The 18,681-nt window shown below is 44.3% G+C and overlaps 1 protein-coding gene across 14 annotated transcripts in view; it reads left to right on the top strand.

Moving 5' to 3' along the window:
• The window catches only part of LOC105018473 (pleckstrin homology domain-containing family A member 7), a 129,392-nt gene that overhangs the window by 57,882 nt on the left and 52,829 nt on the right, over nucleotides 1-18,681 (top strand). For 13 of the 14 annotated variants that reach the window (XM_020040239.3, XM_020040237.3, XM_013139090.4 and 10 more), the window contains one exon: nucleotides 14,413-14,496. In XM_020040239.3, the coding sequence (XP_019895798.3) occupies nucleotides 14,413-14,496 (84 nt within the window). Of the gene's footprint in view, nucleotides 1-6,306; nucleotides 6,326-14,412; nucleotides 14,497-18,681 lie in introns of those variants that run through there. The other variant, XM_020040246.3, reaches the window with a different exon arrangement.

Raw genomic sequence — 18,681 nt, 5'->3', positions numbered from 1 at the left:
TTTCCATCTCTCGTAATGTAAAAAATGACCCTTAATGAACACCATATCAACCAGTCATACCGTGCTCTTTAGAAATTCCACTATTTTAGCCATTGCTTTGCATCCATTCACATCTGTTTAACTGAAGACCTTGCACTCACCAGGGAGGCATTTCAGTTAAGCACATCATTTGTAAATTCGGCCAATCTGACAAAAATATATTCCTGTATTTCTGAGGACCCATTTGAGGTGGTTCGGTAGAATGCCAGTATGGTGTCACATCAGGTCAGTGTTGCATGAAACTCTCTTCCATGTCATTGTGAAGGCCTTGTGCAGTTAGATGGTGGCAGTGTTCTGCGGCTGGAGGGCCTCTTGGGCATGCAAATACAGCCCTAGTGACCCTCTTAACTCCACTTGACCTTTGGCGTCTGACCCCTTCCAAGTAGCACACCTCGTCACCAGTCAAGAGCAACACTAATGTACCAGAGCTTCAAAAGACAATCCACAAAGAAAACGTTAGAATTGTAGTCTGGATGTTCTGCACTGAGATGGATGTGCTCTGGACATGGTTTGTTTGGACAAGACAGCATTTGTCTTCCCTCAAACCCCTTGTCATCCAATCAGTCATTTTGTAGTCTCTCCAATTCTCACTCTTTCCCAAATTTCCCATAATCCTTGCAGTCTCTTTTTCCTTTAGGCCTCTCCATCTTTCCCTCTCAGTCTCCCTCCCTCAAACCCACCATCTGTCACTGTCACTTAATGTAAAACTAAAATGACAGAAGAATTTAATCAAGCCATGCGGGAGGAAGACAAACAGACCCCTCGTCCTTCATGTAAACTGTCATCCTCTCACATTCACGGTACTCCGATAGCTTTCCCTTATCCCCCCTTCCAGTTGTCTTTCAGTTGGGGAAGAAAACAGCTAATTTGCAGTGAATGCATGTCCTGCAGTAAATTGCATTCCGGAGTCGGCAAAGGCCCTTATCTAATGAGTCTAAATACGGCTCGGTGCTTGTCGTCCTTGTCCCAATCACAGGGCACCAAAATGCTGTCTCTCTGCCATCAGTGATAATGTAAATATTTTCATTATCTCACTGACGTTTAATAGGCAATCTGTTCCCAGGTCTGTATCCCGGAGTGGCTTTAATGAAAGCGAATCAGCCTCAGGTGCAGTTTTCAACACAGCGGCCCTGAGTGGTATTGGCATGTGCTCTATAGTGAACCATGAAGTGAGCACCTGTGAAAGTGGACGGACCGGGGTGAAAAAGGTTGCCCTTCATAGTTACAGCACCTTTCTTATGCAGAAATCGGTCATTGATAATTGCCTTCCTGGGAGCACAGTGTCTGTGGAATAACATGCGCTATGTGGCTCTCCGCTTCACAACTCCATACAGGTCTCAGTAGACAGTAGTTCTTAGCGTGTGTACCATGCACAGTAAAAATCCTGCTGATGGGGTTACAAATGTTTTGCGGTCTGTATGAATTTTTATTCTACTTTGAATTCTCCTAAATAGTTATTATGAGAGACCAGAAAACCGGGAGACCTTTGTCTGAAATTCAAGTCTGTCACAGCCCTACAGTTTTTATTGTGAAATCAACAGTGTAATGTTTGGATTCTGTCGTCATTTGAACTGTTGAGGCTTTACCTTTGCTCTAATAATATCTTTGTGATCTACAAAGTGATCTCTTTCAATTGCTACCATGGTCATGAAACACTTTGTCTTTAGCCATTGTGATGGGAGCACGCCCGCACTCCACAAATCAGCGTCTGGCCAACACCCCCAAAAAACAGCTGGTACCTTCTGGAAGATTCCTGTAAGCTACAAGCTGGGTCAGCCCCGACACTACACACCTGCCATCCCTTGGGACCTCGTCTGGGGAGGCATTTAATGGTTCACAGGGAGCAGCTCATGGTGGAGGCCAGAAGCAGGCAAGGTGGACAGGAGAAGGCTGAATGATGGAGGTGGAGGAATATGGCCAGGAGATGGCCCAAAGACATGACCGTCAGGACCCATTCCTCCCAAACCCCCACTGGTAGGCTGCCCCAGAGTCGACACTGCCTCCCCAGAAACGGGGTTTGACATTTGGTTTTGATTTCTCCCTCACCTTCTCCCCTCACCTTTCTCTTTTTGTTAATAAAACGCCAATCTGGCCCTTGACACCCTCTGTGTTTGGTCCCTGTGTCTCTCCACATTACACCATACACTGATGAGCCCAAACATTGACTACTCACAGGTAAAGCGAATATCGTTAATCATCTCCCAACAAGGGCACATGTCAAGGTCTGGGTAGATTAGATGGTAAGCGAACAATCAGTTCTTGTAGTCAACATGTTGGATGCAGGAGAAATGGGCAGGGGTAAAGACCTGAGCAACTTTGACAAGGGCCTGATTGTTATGGCCAGACGACTGGGTCAGAGCATCTCTGAATCGTCAATGCTTGAGGGGTGCTCCCGGTCAGCAGTGATTAACTACCAACAGTGGTCCGAGGAGGGACAAACCATAAACCTTGGGGTATTGGGGCCATTAGGATGTACTGTAGGAAGACTACAAGCCAGTGGATTGAGTGTGTTTCTCTGGGCAATATTCTGCTGGGACATCAATTTGACACGTGCCACCTACCTAAACATTGTTGCAGACCAGGTTAAACCCTTTCATGTCAACAGTATTTCCTGATGGCAGTGGCCTCGTTCAGCAGGATAATGTGCCCTGCCACACTGCACACATTGTTTGGGAATGGTTTGTAGAACATGATGAAGAGTTCAAGGTCTGCCCTGGCCTCCAAATTCCCCAGATCTCAATCCGATTGAGTATATCCGGGATGTGCTGGACCAACACGTCCGATCCACGGCGGCTCCACTTCGCAACTTACAGGACTTGAAGGATCTGCTGCTAATGTCTTGGTGCCAGATACCACAGCACATGTTCAGGGGTCTTGTAGAGTCCATGCCTCAGCAGGTCATCGCTGTTTTGGTGGCACACGGACCAACAGCGTATTTGGCAGGTTGGTCATAACGTTTTGGCTCATCAGTGTGTATGCAAATTTACATAAGTGTAAATGGTTATTAAGGCTGACTAAAAACTAAAAAATCAAGTTTAAAGGATATCTTGCCAGACTAATTTTAAGTGACCTTGACCAAGTTATATTCACTTGTGTTACAAGAACACTTTCTTGCGAGGACAGCTGGGAGAAGTTGTAGGGATTTAGTGTCTAAACTATAAATCAGTCACGCAAACGTTTGCGTAGTGCTGCCTCTAATGTTAGCACTGGGCCCAAAAACACCTGTTTCACATTTACGCTCTCCTCAAAGCATTGCAGTTTACCCATCCAGATATGTATGGGGTTACTAGTGTCCTAAACTACAGTGTAACATTCTGCATCTAATGTGTGGTGTCAGCCCGTATGATAGATCCATTTGGAATGTGGATGTATTCTGAGGTGCCGCCAAAAGGTCAACGGTGGGTCAGAAGGCCCAGTCAGTTCTTCCTAAGGAGATTTTTGTGCTCTATTCTGGTCATGCTGCTGACAAGCCCGAACAGAGTGAGGTCAAAGGAGAAGTCACAGGTCGTCACTATTGGCTAAAATCTCATACCTTTTCAATCGAAAGACAGGTAATGGCACTCTTCTCAAGCCCCGTTTGCAGAGTTTCTTACCTCTTCTTCCATCTTTAAGTCTGTTCGTGAACCACAACGTTTTAGATATGAGACACCCGATGCCAGCTAGATATTTTTAGGTTTCAGTAGAGCTGTCTTCAGTTAGCATAATATTCCTATTCAGGCTTTATCTTGTTATTAAATCTACAGGTATTTACAGTATTCTGACTGGAAATGTGTGCGTAATCCACAGTGTTTTGACGCCACGAGACACCTGGATTTTAGATCTCTAATTTGTGTGGGTGATATCAACAGATTTTCATAAACATTTCACACTAGCTGGACAATGAGGGTTAAAATACATCCAACCTCTGAATCTAAAATGTCCGCCTCAGTGTTGGTGTGTGCCATCAACAGCATATTGCAACACAATGTTCTTGAATGGCCAATTGGCACTCCATGCCAGGTATGTCAGTGTTGCCCATGCTGGAACTATTTATGTTATTGCTGGCATGGCATCAATGCCAGGCAGTCAGCAGCATTGGGTGACCCCCTTCTCTCATGCTGGAGATACTCTCGTTGTTCAGGGCCACAGCCAGGGGGAAACAGGAGAGGGCAGGTTGGCACCAGTTATTCCCTGTTAGCCACTACAGAGAGACACAGCTTGTTGTACCAAAAACCGAGACAAGTTAGCATTTTCTCTGTCGGGATTTATAAGAGAAATTCATAGTGAAATAATTGTTGTGGTTTTTGAGGAGAGTTATATTTGAAATTAAACCGTTTTGGGCTGGGAACATGTTGAAATAGTCCTTAGAACCTTTTGTTATTTGAGATCATTATGGCAGCCCTTTATGAATTATTAAGCCTTTATGTTCTCAAATATGTTTGTTGTCTGTTACTTTCTTTGGCTAACTTTTAGTCTGGCAAAAAGCTACTAACCAGCTCAAACGAGAACAGAAGGATATGTTGTTTTGCTACAAGCTACAACCATATCTCTTCAGTGGAAAGGTTCTGGTTTTATCGGTTCCTGAACAATGTTGTCTAGACTAGAGGTGACTTTAGGTCCTGATAGTTTAAGAGTCTGCTTGAGGTCAAAGTGTGTATGTGTGTGTGTGTGTGTGTGTGTGTGTGTGTGTGTGTGTGTGTGGACTGCTGGACTTATTTCCCCAATCTTTCTCTGTCCATTGTCTAAGTTATTTTGCCCATCTTAATCTTCTCTTTTTATTGCCCAGTCAGAGACATGGCTTTTTTTTGCAACTCTGCCTAGCCTTAATTTCTCAGAACAAGAATAGAGCAATGAATTTCAGTAGAAATTATTTTGTTTCTGGTCATTTTGAGGCTGTTATCGAACCTACAGTTGCTGATGCTTCAGTAACTCAACTAGTCTAAAGAATGCCAGTTTTATTGCTTCTTTAATCAGCACAACAGTTTTCTGTGGTGCTAACATAATTGCAAAAAGGTTTTCTAATGATCACATAGCCTTTTAAAATGATTTACTTAGATTAGCAAACACAATGTGCCACTGGATCACAGGACTGATGGTTGCTGATAATGTGCCTCTGTACACATATGTAGATATTCCATTAAATATCAGCCATTTCCCGCTACCATAGTCATTTATGACATTAATAAAGCCTATAATGTATTTCTGATCAATTTGATGTTATTTTAATGGACAGACCCCAAAACTTTTGTGTGTGTGTGTGTGTGTGTGTGTGGGCACAAAAGGTGGGCAGCTGGTGAACATTGTTATAAAACAAAATGCTAAATACCTCCTAAGCCTGTTTCAACCACAAACCTTAGTGTTATTTAATCCTAAACCCTATTCGTTTTTGAGATTATTTTACAATCAGACCTTGATGGAATTAGCCTCCATTAGTGCATATCACAAGATTAAGGAAGACTTCACATGTGCCTGTGTCTGTATGCATCCTCTTTGGGAGTGAGATTGAGAGCAGAGTACACATTTCCATTATAACAGATGGACAAATAAAGTTGTGTTGAAATGTGGACACATATGAAAAGAGCACACTGACCATTTGTTTCCTGTAGCTTGTTTCTGTTCTCTGTAACAAAGGCTTTTTGAAGTCACTGCCAAAAAAAAAACTCATGTTTATTTGAGCTGACCACAGAGGACCTCTCTGAAGGCCAGAATCCACTTGGAGTTCAAAAATACCTCCTAAAAAAAGATTTCAGAATATATACTTCTTTCACTGACACTGGAGTGGCAATGGTCAATTGGGCGTTTTTAAAGGGCGCCTGTGTTTAAGTCTAATGGCCCATGGTTAATAACCCTCGTTAAAGTGATTTGTGCTGCCAGACACACCGATAGCATTCTATACACAGCCGGCCCTCACTGATAAATGAGCCTGCTTTCTTCATGTGCCAATGTCTCTGACACCCTCATTTTGCTAGCTGTTTGTAGACGTTGCTTTATTACATTCCTGTCCACTTGTGTGTACATTTACCTTTTCACTCTTAAGGGAGACATGAGCTAGTCTGGTGTGTGCCTACATTGCATCCCACTGTACTGTAAATCTATTCCCCTACTGGCCACACTGGCTCTCTCCAGACATATGAAATGAAAGAGCGTGAAAGGGAGAGGTGCAATTCCCTTCCCTCCTCCCCATTACAGGACCAGGCTACTGTGCTGGCACATTACCCACCCGCTAAATACATGACTAGCCGATACACTCACACACCATTGTGGAGCAGCGGAGTGAGAAGCCACAGCTGTAGCCATGTGGAAACAGGTAAAAGACGCCAGCTTAATTAACCTTTATTCAACCCTTAAAGCTCTTTGTTTTGGTAGTGAGTTTCAGCTATCCAGGCTGGGAGAGAGACTGAGCCAGGTGGGCGGCCCTATTGGGTTACAGAGGTGACTTTGCCCGCAGGTGGACATGCCTGGTCGGGCCCGCTCTAGGGGAGCAAACCGAAATGCCTCCGTCAGCCGTTGTTCAGCCAAGTTGCTGTGTTTTGTTTGGGGGAGAGTAGAATCGGAAACCGCGGCGTGGCTTGGATATTACTGCTGTGGGCGTTCTTACAGAGTCGTGTGACGCAGCTACGCATGCTATCCCTTGGAATGCTGTGATGCCACCGTCGGGTGTGGGCGGGTTGGTTGTATTAGGGGCTTCGTTAAGAGGAAAGTTTGAATTTAAAGTGTAATTGAGGCTTCAGTGTGCTTCAGTGTGCTTCAGTGTGCTTCAGTGTGCTTCAGTGTGCTTAACTGAAATAAAGTTGAACGTTAATTTACTTTGATGCACAGGAGCCTATTCCGTTGCTGAGGTTTGTGTTGTGGTAGAGTGGTTTTGGTAAATGTTGTACATACCATACCACTCAAACCGCTCTGACGCATGCCCTGCATTAGTTATGCTGTTGTGCTTTTGCATGTGCAGAGTCTCTTCAAGGTATTTGCTGTTATTTAGTTTTATTTACATTGAGTACATTAAAGGAATACAGTAGATAGACATTTTGCCAACTGTGCATTTTACAAAGAGCCGGATTAACTCATGAATTCTATTTCTGTTTGTGCAGTTTTGAAGAATGTTGACCCTCCTTGGCAGTAGTGTGTAACTGTGCATGCATGTTCACGTGTGTGTGTGTGTGTGTGTGTGTGTGTGTGTGTGTGTGTGTGTGTGAAATGTCAGTGGGTGGGGGCTTATGTAATCAGTCCTATCTCCCCAACTCTCAAAATCATTCTGTTCGTTTGAGTTTATATTCTATGTTAAAACAGGGTTCTTTTGAATGAGTGCTGGTGTTGTGTTTTATGTTCTGATGACACCTGATCCTCATGGTTCAGGTAATGAAAGCAGCGTGTGGGATGAAATGCTAATGATGAGCTGTTTGTCTCACAGCCTGCATAGCAGCTACACTCAAAGGGCTACTTTAAGGATTCGTTTCGCAGACACAAATCAAACCTAGTCCTGGACTAAAACAGCAAAAAAACTCTATATATATTTGGACTAAAACTGAAAAGAAAGCTCTGTATTTTTGGTCCAGGACCGGGCTTGATTTGTGTCTGTGAAACCAGTCCTATATGTCTGTCAGTGCAACACACCGTTTTATATGGACAGACAGACTTCCATTGTGCTTTGAATGGGAATGACCTCGCTGTGTCCCTCCATAATGTATGAACAGGGCCCCTGCGTTTCAAACACATTTCATCTGAAAACCTGTAAATAGACCAGACCTTTGACTGAACACACACACACTCCACCAATAAATGCTTTAATGTAATGGCCTGACAGCTCTCTCGCCAGTAGAAATGAAGACATATGTTTCCACTCAGGATGGGGTGCAACAGAGAAAGGAGACTACATCCCAAATGAATCCATATTCCCTATATAGTGCACTATTTTTGTCAATCTCTGGCCGAATGTGACTAATAGGCCACATGCAATGTAACCAGTGAAGGCTGCTTTGCAAACCTTTGATTGTCAATCACTTGGGAGGATGAGGCTCACTTTCTAAGGTGAGAAATGGATCAGATGTACATCAATAATGATAAACAAGTGTCAATAAACAACTCACTCCAAAATGGGTGCAGGCTATTTGTTATTGGCCTGTATTCACAGGAGTGCTGGCCTACAATCAGTTTAGCATCTTCCTTCATACTTATTGACGAGGGGTACCTGATCCCAGAGCATCGCCTCTACACTTAAAACTGTTTAAATAAATAATAGTATTTTTGTGTGCGTTCGTCATGAGATATTCATGAGAATACAGAAGATTAATAATGTCTTATGAATAGAAGTCTTCTCAGAGCCTAATGGCTAATATGTTAATAAAGCATGTAGGGAAAAGATGCAGTGTGGAATGGATTGTAAAAAATCTCCCTGTAGGCCCCAAGCACAAAAAAAAAGACTTTTAGGCTATTCTTTTTCTATGTGTTTCGCATTATGTTGAGGTAAAAGTTGAAGTATGATACTATTATGAATGGCAGCCCCAATAGCCTAAACGTGCACATCTTTGTTGTTGATATACTATGTCAGAACTACAAACAACTTGTAGTGGAGACTGTAGCATGGGACACTGACCAAGCATGGAGTGATGGCGGAAGGATTTTATTCATTCACCAAGGAAAACAAAGAACCGACTCGGCTACTGGCGCCTTCCCCTGGAAGACCCTCATACTTGCCATGGTCCTGAACCTCTGCTGTCGGTGTGGTTGTTGTGGGGCAAGGGGATGCTGAACAGTCTCCTGGGACAGCATGGTGCCAGGCTCCGACAAGATGGGCAAGATGAAGGTCTGGGAGAAGTCTGGTGTATTCAAGACCAGTTTGGTGGTGAAGGCCAGCTTCAGCTGCTGGAACATGTGTTCATCGGCCCACTGCACATGCTCCGGCTGGACTTTCTTCATCGGGTCTGTAACAGGAAAAGCTACCGATGAGAAGTTAGGCACAAAGCTTTGGCAATAGCCAGCCATAAACCAAACGCACTTTCTGATTTTCAACCAGAATCTCAGTCTCTCTGTCTTTCTCTGTCTTTCTGTCTGAATCTCTGTCTAACTCCCTCTGACTCTGTCTCTTTTACTGTATGTCTCTCTCTGACTGTGTCTCTCATTGTCTGTCTCTCTCTCTGTGTCTCTCAGAAAGTAGTGTGCACCTTGTTCCCTGTGTAGGGTACTACTTCTGGCCCCTTCAGTAGGTGCCAATTGGGACACACATCCCCTTTCACACAGGTCGTAGCTTGACCTTCCAGCCTGTCTGTCACTCAGGGATCGTTCTGGTGGACAGAGATTCTTTCTGTAAGGGACTTTCGTATTAAACTGGTGTAGAGAAAAGGGGAGAAATTGGACTGACTCGCACAGGCCTATTACTGGAAGGGTTATTTGTTGTTCTGCTTTCCAGACAGTGAATCAGACAATGTCTTTGTGGTAGAACGGTGGCAGGTTTTGTTGAAGGGAAACTGTGGGTGTTTTGTGTGTTTGCTGCTGAGATAAGGCAGCACATTAACAGGTGTGTTTGTGTCTGTGTGTCTGACAGCATCCTGACAGGCCTTGATACAGAGCTTGTTACAGAACACAGCAATTCACTGTCACGTCGTACCAAACACAGCAAACAACTTTTACAATATGCACACACACACACACTCGCGCGCACACACCCACACGGACATGCTCTCACTTTTCACACCCATGGGAGACTTGAATTCCGTCAGAAACGGGAGCAGGTTAGGCGAATGTAGGTTAAATGTAGCCTTAGTGAGAGCGCTGATGTCAGATGGAGATACACACAGACACACCCTTTCTGAGAGATTGCGTCATTTGTATAACGATGAAGTGGTGCGTGCACCGTAACCTAGTAACCAAGTCACCTAGTGTTTACATTTGCAGACCTCCTTTGATGAGCCAATCAGTCCTGGAGGGTCCTCATTTACCCCCACCAGCGTTGTAGTTAGACACCACACCTAACATGGAGCGACTCGAGTCTGAAGGCCACTGTGAACAGGAAGTCTATCTTTGTTCTGTGTTCTCTCTTAGACCACAACACTGTCTCAGGACCGCCTGAAAAGACGTTGCTGCCACGCCTTCACTGTGGAAAATGTCTTCGAATTAAATCAATACATTCCAGCCATCTATTTATTTATGTTTGCGACACATCATGGAAAGGAATTGCCCGTGGTTGTGTAGTGATTGAAACAGCTGTGCCCTTGAATGTTCTTTTTATATTTGTTTCCAAAAAGGTTGGGACGCTATAATCCCTATATTTAATTTAAAATAGTATAAATACAACATATCAGATGCTAGACCTGAGAAATGTTATTGTTTTTGGGAAAAATATATGCCCACTTTGAATTTGATGCCAGCAACACGTTTAAAATGAAGTTGGGACAGGGGCATGTTTATTTCTGTGTTGCATCACCTCTTCTTTTTATGACACTGGGAACTGTGTGGGAACTGAGGAGACCAATTGTTGTTTTGAAAGTGAAATGTTTTCCCATTCTTTCTTTGTATAGGATTTCGGCTGCTCAACAGTTCAGCGTCTCTTTTGTCGTATTTTTCTTTTCATAATGCCGTCAATTGTTTGAAATGGGTGACGGGTCTGGACTGCAGGCACGCCAGTTTAGCACCCAGACACTTTTACTACGGATTCAAGGTGTTGTAATGTGCAGAATGTGGTTTGGCATTGTCTTGCTGAAATTAGCAAGGCCTCTCCTGAAAAATAAATTGTCTAGATGGCAGCATATGTTGTTAAAAAACCTGTATGTATTGTTCAGCATTAATGGTGCCTTCACAGATGTGCAAGTCATCCATGCCATTTGCACTAATGCACCCCCATACCATCACGGATGCTGGCTTTTGAACTGTGCGTCCTTCTTTGAATAGTAGAATTTTCACTTGCATTTGTGGATGCAGTGACAAACTTTGTTTGCAGACAATGCTTTTCTGAGCCCACGCAGTGATTTCCACTGCAGAATCCTGCCTGTTTTTAATGTAGTCACCTGAGGGCCCGAAGATCATGGCCATCCAATATTGGTTTTCGGCTTTTTCCCTTGCATACAGAGATTTCTGTGGATTCTCTGAATCTTTTAGTGATATTATGTAGATGAGATCCCCAAACTCTTTGCAATTTTACCTTGAGAAACGTTAGTCTTCAGTTGTTAGACTATTTGCCTGCGCAGTCTTTTATAGAGTGGTGAACACCTCACCATCTTTACTTCTGAAAGACTCTTCCTCTCAGGGATGTTCTTTTTATACCCAATCATGTTACTGACCTGTTGCCAATTAACCTAGTTCTGAGATGTTCCACTAGGTTTTTTTTTGTATTACACAACGTTTCCAGTCTTTTGTTGCCCCTGTCCCAGATTAAATTTTTACGTTATTCTGGCATCAAATTCAAAGTGAGCATGTGCTTTCCAAGAAACAATAACATTTCTCAGTTTCAACATTTGATAAATGTATGTTGTTTTGGTACTATTTCCTATTGAATATATGGTTTAAATGAATTGCACATCATTGGATTCTGTTTTTCTTTACATTTTACACAGTATCCCACCTTTTTGGAAACATGTTTGTATGTTCTGTAAGTACGTGTCATAGACTGCTATGAACGTTGTCCCAGGCGCATCCATGATATGTAATACTAACCATGTTTTGAAGCTTTAAAGGGTTTGTTTAAGTTGAAATTGTTTCCAGACATTGGAGCAAAACAGTGGAGCATTTATTTTGGATTCTGACAGGGCTCATGGGGCATTTAAGTGATATTGTTGGAGGGCTACATATTAGAAAAAGGTATGTAGAAACTAAGGATCCCGGTTTTATAGTTGAACGATGTGGTGAATGCCGATGCTGACCATACTGACAAGCCACATTTCAATGACATTTTAAGGTGATAGAATAACAAGGCTGTGATTAGTGGATGCCTGGAGCGCTTACATTTTTCAGTTTTTTTTATATAGGGTTTAACTCTATTGAATATTGGGTTTAAATGATTTGCACATCTTTGCATTCTGTTTTGCCACTTTTTCGGGAAACTGGGTTGTATATATCTCTCCTGTATTATGCCCAAGTTATCCATGCCTTTGAGTATTTACATTTTTCTGGCACTCTTTTTTTCAGATTAACTTTCATATAACAATCGGAGAGCCAGGACATCCGTTTGAGGTTCCACTTGAAAATGACACCCTATTCAGGGCCATGTCCCATTCACTGCCCTGGGGCATTTGGTTTTGTTCTGCCCCACATTGGTCCTGCAACACCTCTTCCAGCAGCATCTGGTCTTCAAACCAGGGACCGAGCAGGACCGACACTGGTTGACTATAGAGGCAACCCCAGCAGGAGGATGCCATATGCAGCTCCGCTGCTGGCATATAGACCTTCATACAGAAGGAAAGTAATTTGTTAGTTGAAAGGATAGGATATTGAACCATTCGTCAATGAGCAATTCTATGACTATATGGGATAGTTTCACTGTAATTGAAAACTTGGATACAGGGTTTTCCCCCTCTGGGCCTGAGACTAGTGCTGGTTGTTGACAAGCAATGCAACAATGTGGAATGACATCAGTGGAGTATTACATTTGCTGGGGACCTGCGAGCACGTCAGCCTCATACCATCATAGATAATTGCTAGAAATACTGTGTAGCGTAGGTGCCACTGCCATCCACTGGACAGCACTATTTATTAATGTGTACATCATTTGTCACTCTGATTCAGTCTATATTGCTACAACATAATACTAATAATGATTACAAAAATATTTCCCATACACAAGAGCAGGAACATTTCAGTGCTTTCCTGTGATACGGCAGGCTGGGCCCCAGTAGTGTCTCCTGAGACCTACTCATCTAGAGCATTGTGCCTCTGAGAAGCTTCTCAATTGGAGTCCCAAATGGCCCCCTACACTCTATTCAGTTCGCAACTTTTATCCCGGGCCCATAAAGAATAGGGAGCCATTTGGGAATCTGCCACTCGAGATGACTGATGGCACAGCGGCCCCATCACTCATCCCTCAGCGAATTGAACCAGAGTGCTTTTTTCCCTCCTTCAAACCAGAAAATGAGCCTTCAGCTGCCACGCCACATCGGCTCCTACAGGAACAGAAACTGACAAGAAGTGGATTGGCGGCAGCTCCAGTGTTGTGTTGTGTTGCGGGCCCCTGTCAAGAGTTGTTCTCGAGTCCCATGAGCTGCATCCTAAATGCAACCCTGTGGTGCTCCTGAAACGGTGCTGTAATGTAGGGAATAGGCATGCAGCTACTGATGACCTCCTCACCTCCACCAGAGGCCTGGTAGATTCTCTGGTGAATCTGGGTACCAAGCCCTGTAGAATGGGATTCTAACTCCCTGATGATCAAACATCTGCCTGTGTTCTGAGGTTAAATGTCATTAACGTTGTTGTCCACGGTCGGCTTCGACCGTTCATCGAGCCTGCAGAGGAAGGAGCTGCAGTGCAGCTGCACCACTGTGCCCCAGGTTCTAATCCTTCTTGAGGCATACCTACGGTTCCTGGGACTCCCGCAAAGGTCGGCCAAAAATTGGCTCAGAATTGAACCGGTCGTGCAAGCTCCCAGAAGTGATTAGAGTTGAGCGTTGTACATAGAGGACTCGCCTCTTGCCCGCCGAGTTGGAATGCTTCGGGTGCCAATCACCTACACGTTTTATTAAAGCAATGTGTTGTTTAACAGCTCCCCTGCCGCTATTCCCCTGTGTTCATCCCATTGGCAGTGGAATGCTTTTACACGCTCCATAACAGGACCTGGAGGCCTCCCAAATGACAGCCTGTTCTCTATAAAGTGCACTACCTTTTAACAGAGGCCTATGGGCCCATTATGTGGGCCTACGTTAAAAATAGTGCACAATCATAGGGGAAAAGTGTGAGGTGTCATTTAGGATCACTGGCTGAGGTGGAAATCAATGGAGGCCCTGCCCGGCCAGACTGCTATCTCTGTTTAACTCTCTCAGTTTCTCTCTCTCTCTCTCTCTCTCTCTCTCTCTCTCTCTCTCTCTCTCTCTCTCTCTCTCTCTCACTCTCTCTGTACCCATCATTTTGTGCTGAGCGTGACACTTCAGGGAGAGATGATACAAGCTGTCCAGGAACGCGGGCCATCGCTGCCCCTCACATTCTACACACGCGTGGGAAAGTCAGGGGGGCGAGGGCCCAGGAGCGGGGCGGTTTAGGGGTGTCAGAAACCGCCTACGCCCCTTGAGAATGATCAGCTTGTGTCTACCCGTGAGCGGGAAGGGGTGAAAATCCGGTGCGATGACCGCAGACTGGTTTGGACGCCAGGGATGCTGCTAATTTGGTTCTACTCTGCCCCCCTTCTGCCTTGTCTCCTCCCCCATCTACCCCCCCCCTCCTCCTCCTCCTCCTCCTCCTCGTTCTCTGTTCCTCTCACAGCCATAACCAGAGGACCACGGCGTTCCGGCACCCTGTGACGGGACGCGTGTCTCAGGAGAACGTGGATTTTATCCTCGGAGAACAGTGAGTGACTAATCTCTTATCTTGCCTTTTGCTTCTGAGAATGTCGCTGGCTAGATAGTTATGTTCAATAACAGCCCTGAGGCCACTTGGGAATGTCAGTGCCTTGCGTGTATTTGTGACAGTCCGTGCAGAGCGTACGTGTCTATATTTGTCGCCTCTCAAATGTCCAACGCCTTTTCTCTCCAGAATCTGATCGAAATCTAAATATCAGATATCAAGGGTTTAAGGATAGTATTCATCCCTGCTTATTACTGTCATATTCCAAGAATCCTTTTACCAGTGTCCTTTGGAAACAACTGCACTTCGGGAATCAATACTCCAAGATCTTTTATTTGGTTGTTCATTGCTAGATTACTTTTTATAATGATTTACTTTGCTGTAAACAAGGTCTGCCCAACCCTGTTCTTACGGATCTTCCATCCTGTAGATTTTCACACACCTGGTTGTAATATTTGGCTGGAGATCAAGCTAAATCAGGTTACTGGCAGCTGGGGTTTGAGAGGAACCCTACAGGATAGCAGATCTCCAGGAACGGGGTTGGTCAGCCCTGCTTTAAACCTTGACTGGAGGAGCAGGGACTGTAGGTTAGAGCAGAATTCCACTTCCCTTACTGTTTGTCAGGGTTGATCATTGCAAAATTCCTGTAATTCACAAGAAAATCCCAGATTTTCCAGAAATTCTGGTAGGGTTTCAGATCATTCCAGTTTATTCTTTCCTGTTTTATGCTCACTGGGTAATTCCAGCAAAAGGATTTTCCATGTTGTTGCTCAACACCAAATGACATTGACCTGTGCGAATTCCTGCAGAAAAGTCTCATCTCAAGTGCAATGCATTGACCATTACTCTGTTTGAAATCTAGATAACAAAAACAGTACGTTTAAATGGACACTGAAATCTCACCTATGTGAAGTTCAGCTCTCCCTCCAATTGCTATCTTCAACTCACTTTCTCTTTCTCTGCTACTCTCGTTCCCTCTCTCGTTCTTTCTCTCTTGTTTGCTCCCGCTCACTTTCTCTCCCTCTATCTCGCGTTCTCTTTTCTCTTGCTCTCCTTTTGTGTCTGGCAGAGAACAGGAGGGCACATTCTCCTGCCATGTTCTGATGGATCCATCTGATTAACAGCTATGTGGGTGTGGAGGACTATACAAGCAGCACAGATAATGTGTCAGAGCCACTCAGACGCTCAGCCTGCTCACCGCACTAGCTGCATAGACACCAGCAGGCCAGGGGTGTGTGTGTTTGTGTCCGTTTGTGTGTGTTTGTGGCTGCGATATGCCTCACGTGGACTTTCTATTAAATAACTTCTCTTGAACAGGTGGTACAGCTGTTTTTTTCTTTCAGTTTGTAGCATTGTGTAATGGCTCTAAATGTATCTGCAGTTTCGTTTCTAGGAACTGGTATTTTGGAAAGTGGCTTAGGTGCTTCGGGAGTAAAGGTATCATGCATGCCGATGTCATGACAATCGTGGGAAGCTATGTAACGTAGAAGTTCCCAGAAGACCACCGCTGCTAAATGAGATGCACCAGCCCGCAACACCCAAGGCCTAGTCCTTTGCAAATATGTGGTCGCAGCCACAAATAACACAGTAGATCCCGTAACATTTCAGAAATGTATTTGACTGTGCTGTGGAGAATGCTAATGAACTGCAAATGTTCTCCTGAAACCAATCTGGACTGTGAAGCTACTTCTAGTGCTTACTATAACTGCTTTTTTCTAATCAAGGATTGATTTAGACCTGAGAATCCAGTTGGATTGCAGGACCTCCGTTTGGCTGTCTGTTCCTCTTCAGGCCTCACCACCCCTGCCCTCCACACTGCTGTGGTATCTGGTGATCAGGGCCAGAGCTACAGTAGCAATGGGATGACTCTGGGACCTGCAGACACAGCAGCGCTTTTTGTTGATGGTCGCCATGGCAGCAGCGCGGCCACAGACAGCGATGGGGAAGGGGGTTGGAGCAAAGGACATGTTTTCTTCTGGCCTTGCGTTTCATCTTTCTACCTGTATTCGCTCTCTGGAAAGGTCTTGAATGGAGTCATTAATGGAGTCATGTTGTTTGTTTTTGAAATATAACTGAACTAAATGATAGTTTAGAAGCTTTTAATGTAGATGTTCCTTCCCTAGACGCTGTGAACAAACGGTATTTAACACAGCGCTTTCTCAAAGAAAGCCAAAGGCTCTTAAAGGAATAGGAACACAATCATTGTGTTTTTGGGACCTCAGGTGTTTAATTTTCATTTGAACCACTTTGGTAATGATCGAGAGGTTACCCTATTACAACTGATGAATGCAGAACCATTTGCCAATGCTTTTGTCTTGACCACTATCTTATTCCTTCTGTTTTGAGTAGTATTGCATCATTCTCCCCCCAAACAATTGACCAAGGAGATTCTGAATTACATTAAAAAAAAAAAAATGTTTTAGGAAAACGGACTTATGACCCTAGGACCCTTTAGGGGAGTCGAAAGGAATAGTTTTGAATGGGTACAATCTATCTGACTAATATCTACATGATATTCTCTAAGAATCAGGGTCTATACTGTAGCAGCAGCTGATTGCCCCTTCAAAGCCCTTGTTGCAGGGTGAAAACTATCAGGACGCCCAGACTGATGATAATGTCCAAAGTGCTGAGAGGCCTGACTTGTGGCTGACACAGCCGTGATTGCCTGGCAGCGTGCCCTTCAAGTGGCAGCACTCGCTTGTCCCAAATGGCAACCTTCACCCTATGGCTCTGGTCAAGAGGAGGGCACTAGTTTGGGAATGGAGTGCCACTGGGTATGCAGCCATTGAAAGGCTTCCTCCCCTGTCCTGGTGACAGAGTAATTGTCTGAGTCAGAGATGGAGCGGAGAGATCTGCGTCGCCGGGTTTCTGTACGGCGAGGCGTGAGGAATTATGCCTGTGTGCAGATGTTTTGATTGTCTCTGACGTTTATGGAAACCAACACATATAAGGGTCCCTTTGTGCTTTCCTGGCCTTTTGCTCTCAGTGCTCTGAGAATATTTAATATTTGAATACTGTAGATATTCTGTTAGATTTCATATGTTCTTGTACATTGTTTAATTGTTTGAGCCTCTAGTTTCTTCTCCAATTTTTCTAGCTTCAAAGTTCATCTAAGGCTAATCTGTAGTAGATCTGAGTTGACGGGAGGGAGAGGCCAGGATTCAATGCATTGTGGGAGGAAGTGCTGACAATTTCTCTCAGGTGGAGGCCTAGCTGGCCAGCCCTGTCGTTTGCTCAATCCATAAATTCCGAAATAATTCTCAGAGGAACGTCTGTGGATGTGGTGTACAGCAGCAGTTAAAGCAGTGAAAACAGTAAAGCCATTCCCCACGGCCGTGCTGATTTTACAAAGGACATTTTGGTCGAAGATAGTCATAGCTCGGCATAGAACTGACAGCTCCACAGCCAAACGCCGTCCCTCCAGACCTTGTTAGGGAGCTACTCAGCTACCTCTGGAACCATATTCAAAAAGCATTTCAGACTAGGAGTGCTGATCTAGGATCAGCCAACCCACCTGCCATCTCTAATCAAATTCATTACAATCTACTAGACAAAACTAAGGCTATGTATGCACTCATAATCAGAGAAATTATATCAGATTCTGAGCATAGTAATTGAGTCCAATACCAAAACAAAGTCCTCACTGCAGTGAGTCTTCAATACGTGACTAAGGAACAGGCACTTGTAAACCTGTGACTGTCTGGCAATTTGCGTCTAATTAGTCAAATCCGTGATTTTTTTTTGCCGTATCATTTCTTTCAGCCTATTTGTCTATCCTTTTCTCTCTCTCTCTCTTTCTTGTTCTCTCCTCGTTTCTTTTTTCTTCTCTGTACTGTCCTTTCTTTCTACTCTCCACTCTTTGTTTCTCCTCTCTCCCGTTTGTCTCTCTCCCCACCTCGGCCCTCCTCATTGTCTCTGGCTGTATCTCTGAGATTTACATTTTGAATAGGTAGTGTTGTTCCAGTGTTGTCAGTGTGTATTTCCAGCCATAGTTAATGGGATTTGTGTCTCAGTCCCCTGTACCAGGGAGAGCACTGCAAAGTCTGACTGATGATCGAGTGGATTATATGATCTTTGGGTTTGTCTGGCCTTTGTTAGTGTGCATGTGTGTGGCAAGGATTAATTTGTCATTCGGCTAGATTTCAATAGCGGAGTGAGTAGTGGCATTTCAGAGCTCAGCTCACACAC

Source organism: Esox lucius, chromosome 19 (genome assembly GCF_011004845.1).
Source record: "Esox lucius isolate fEsoLuc1 chromosome 19, fEsoLuc1.pri, whole genome shotgun sequence".
In the NCBI taxonomy this organism is placed as follows: domain Eukaryota; kingdom Metazoa; phylum Chordata; class Actinopteri; order Esociformes; family Esocidae; genus Esox; species Esox lucius.
The sequence above is the reverse complement of the archived record's forward strand: the minus strand, read 5'-3'. Positions and strand labels throughout refer to the sequence as shown.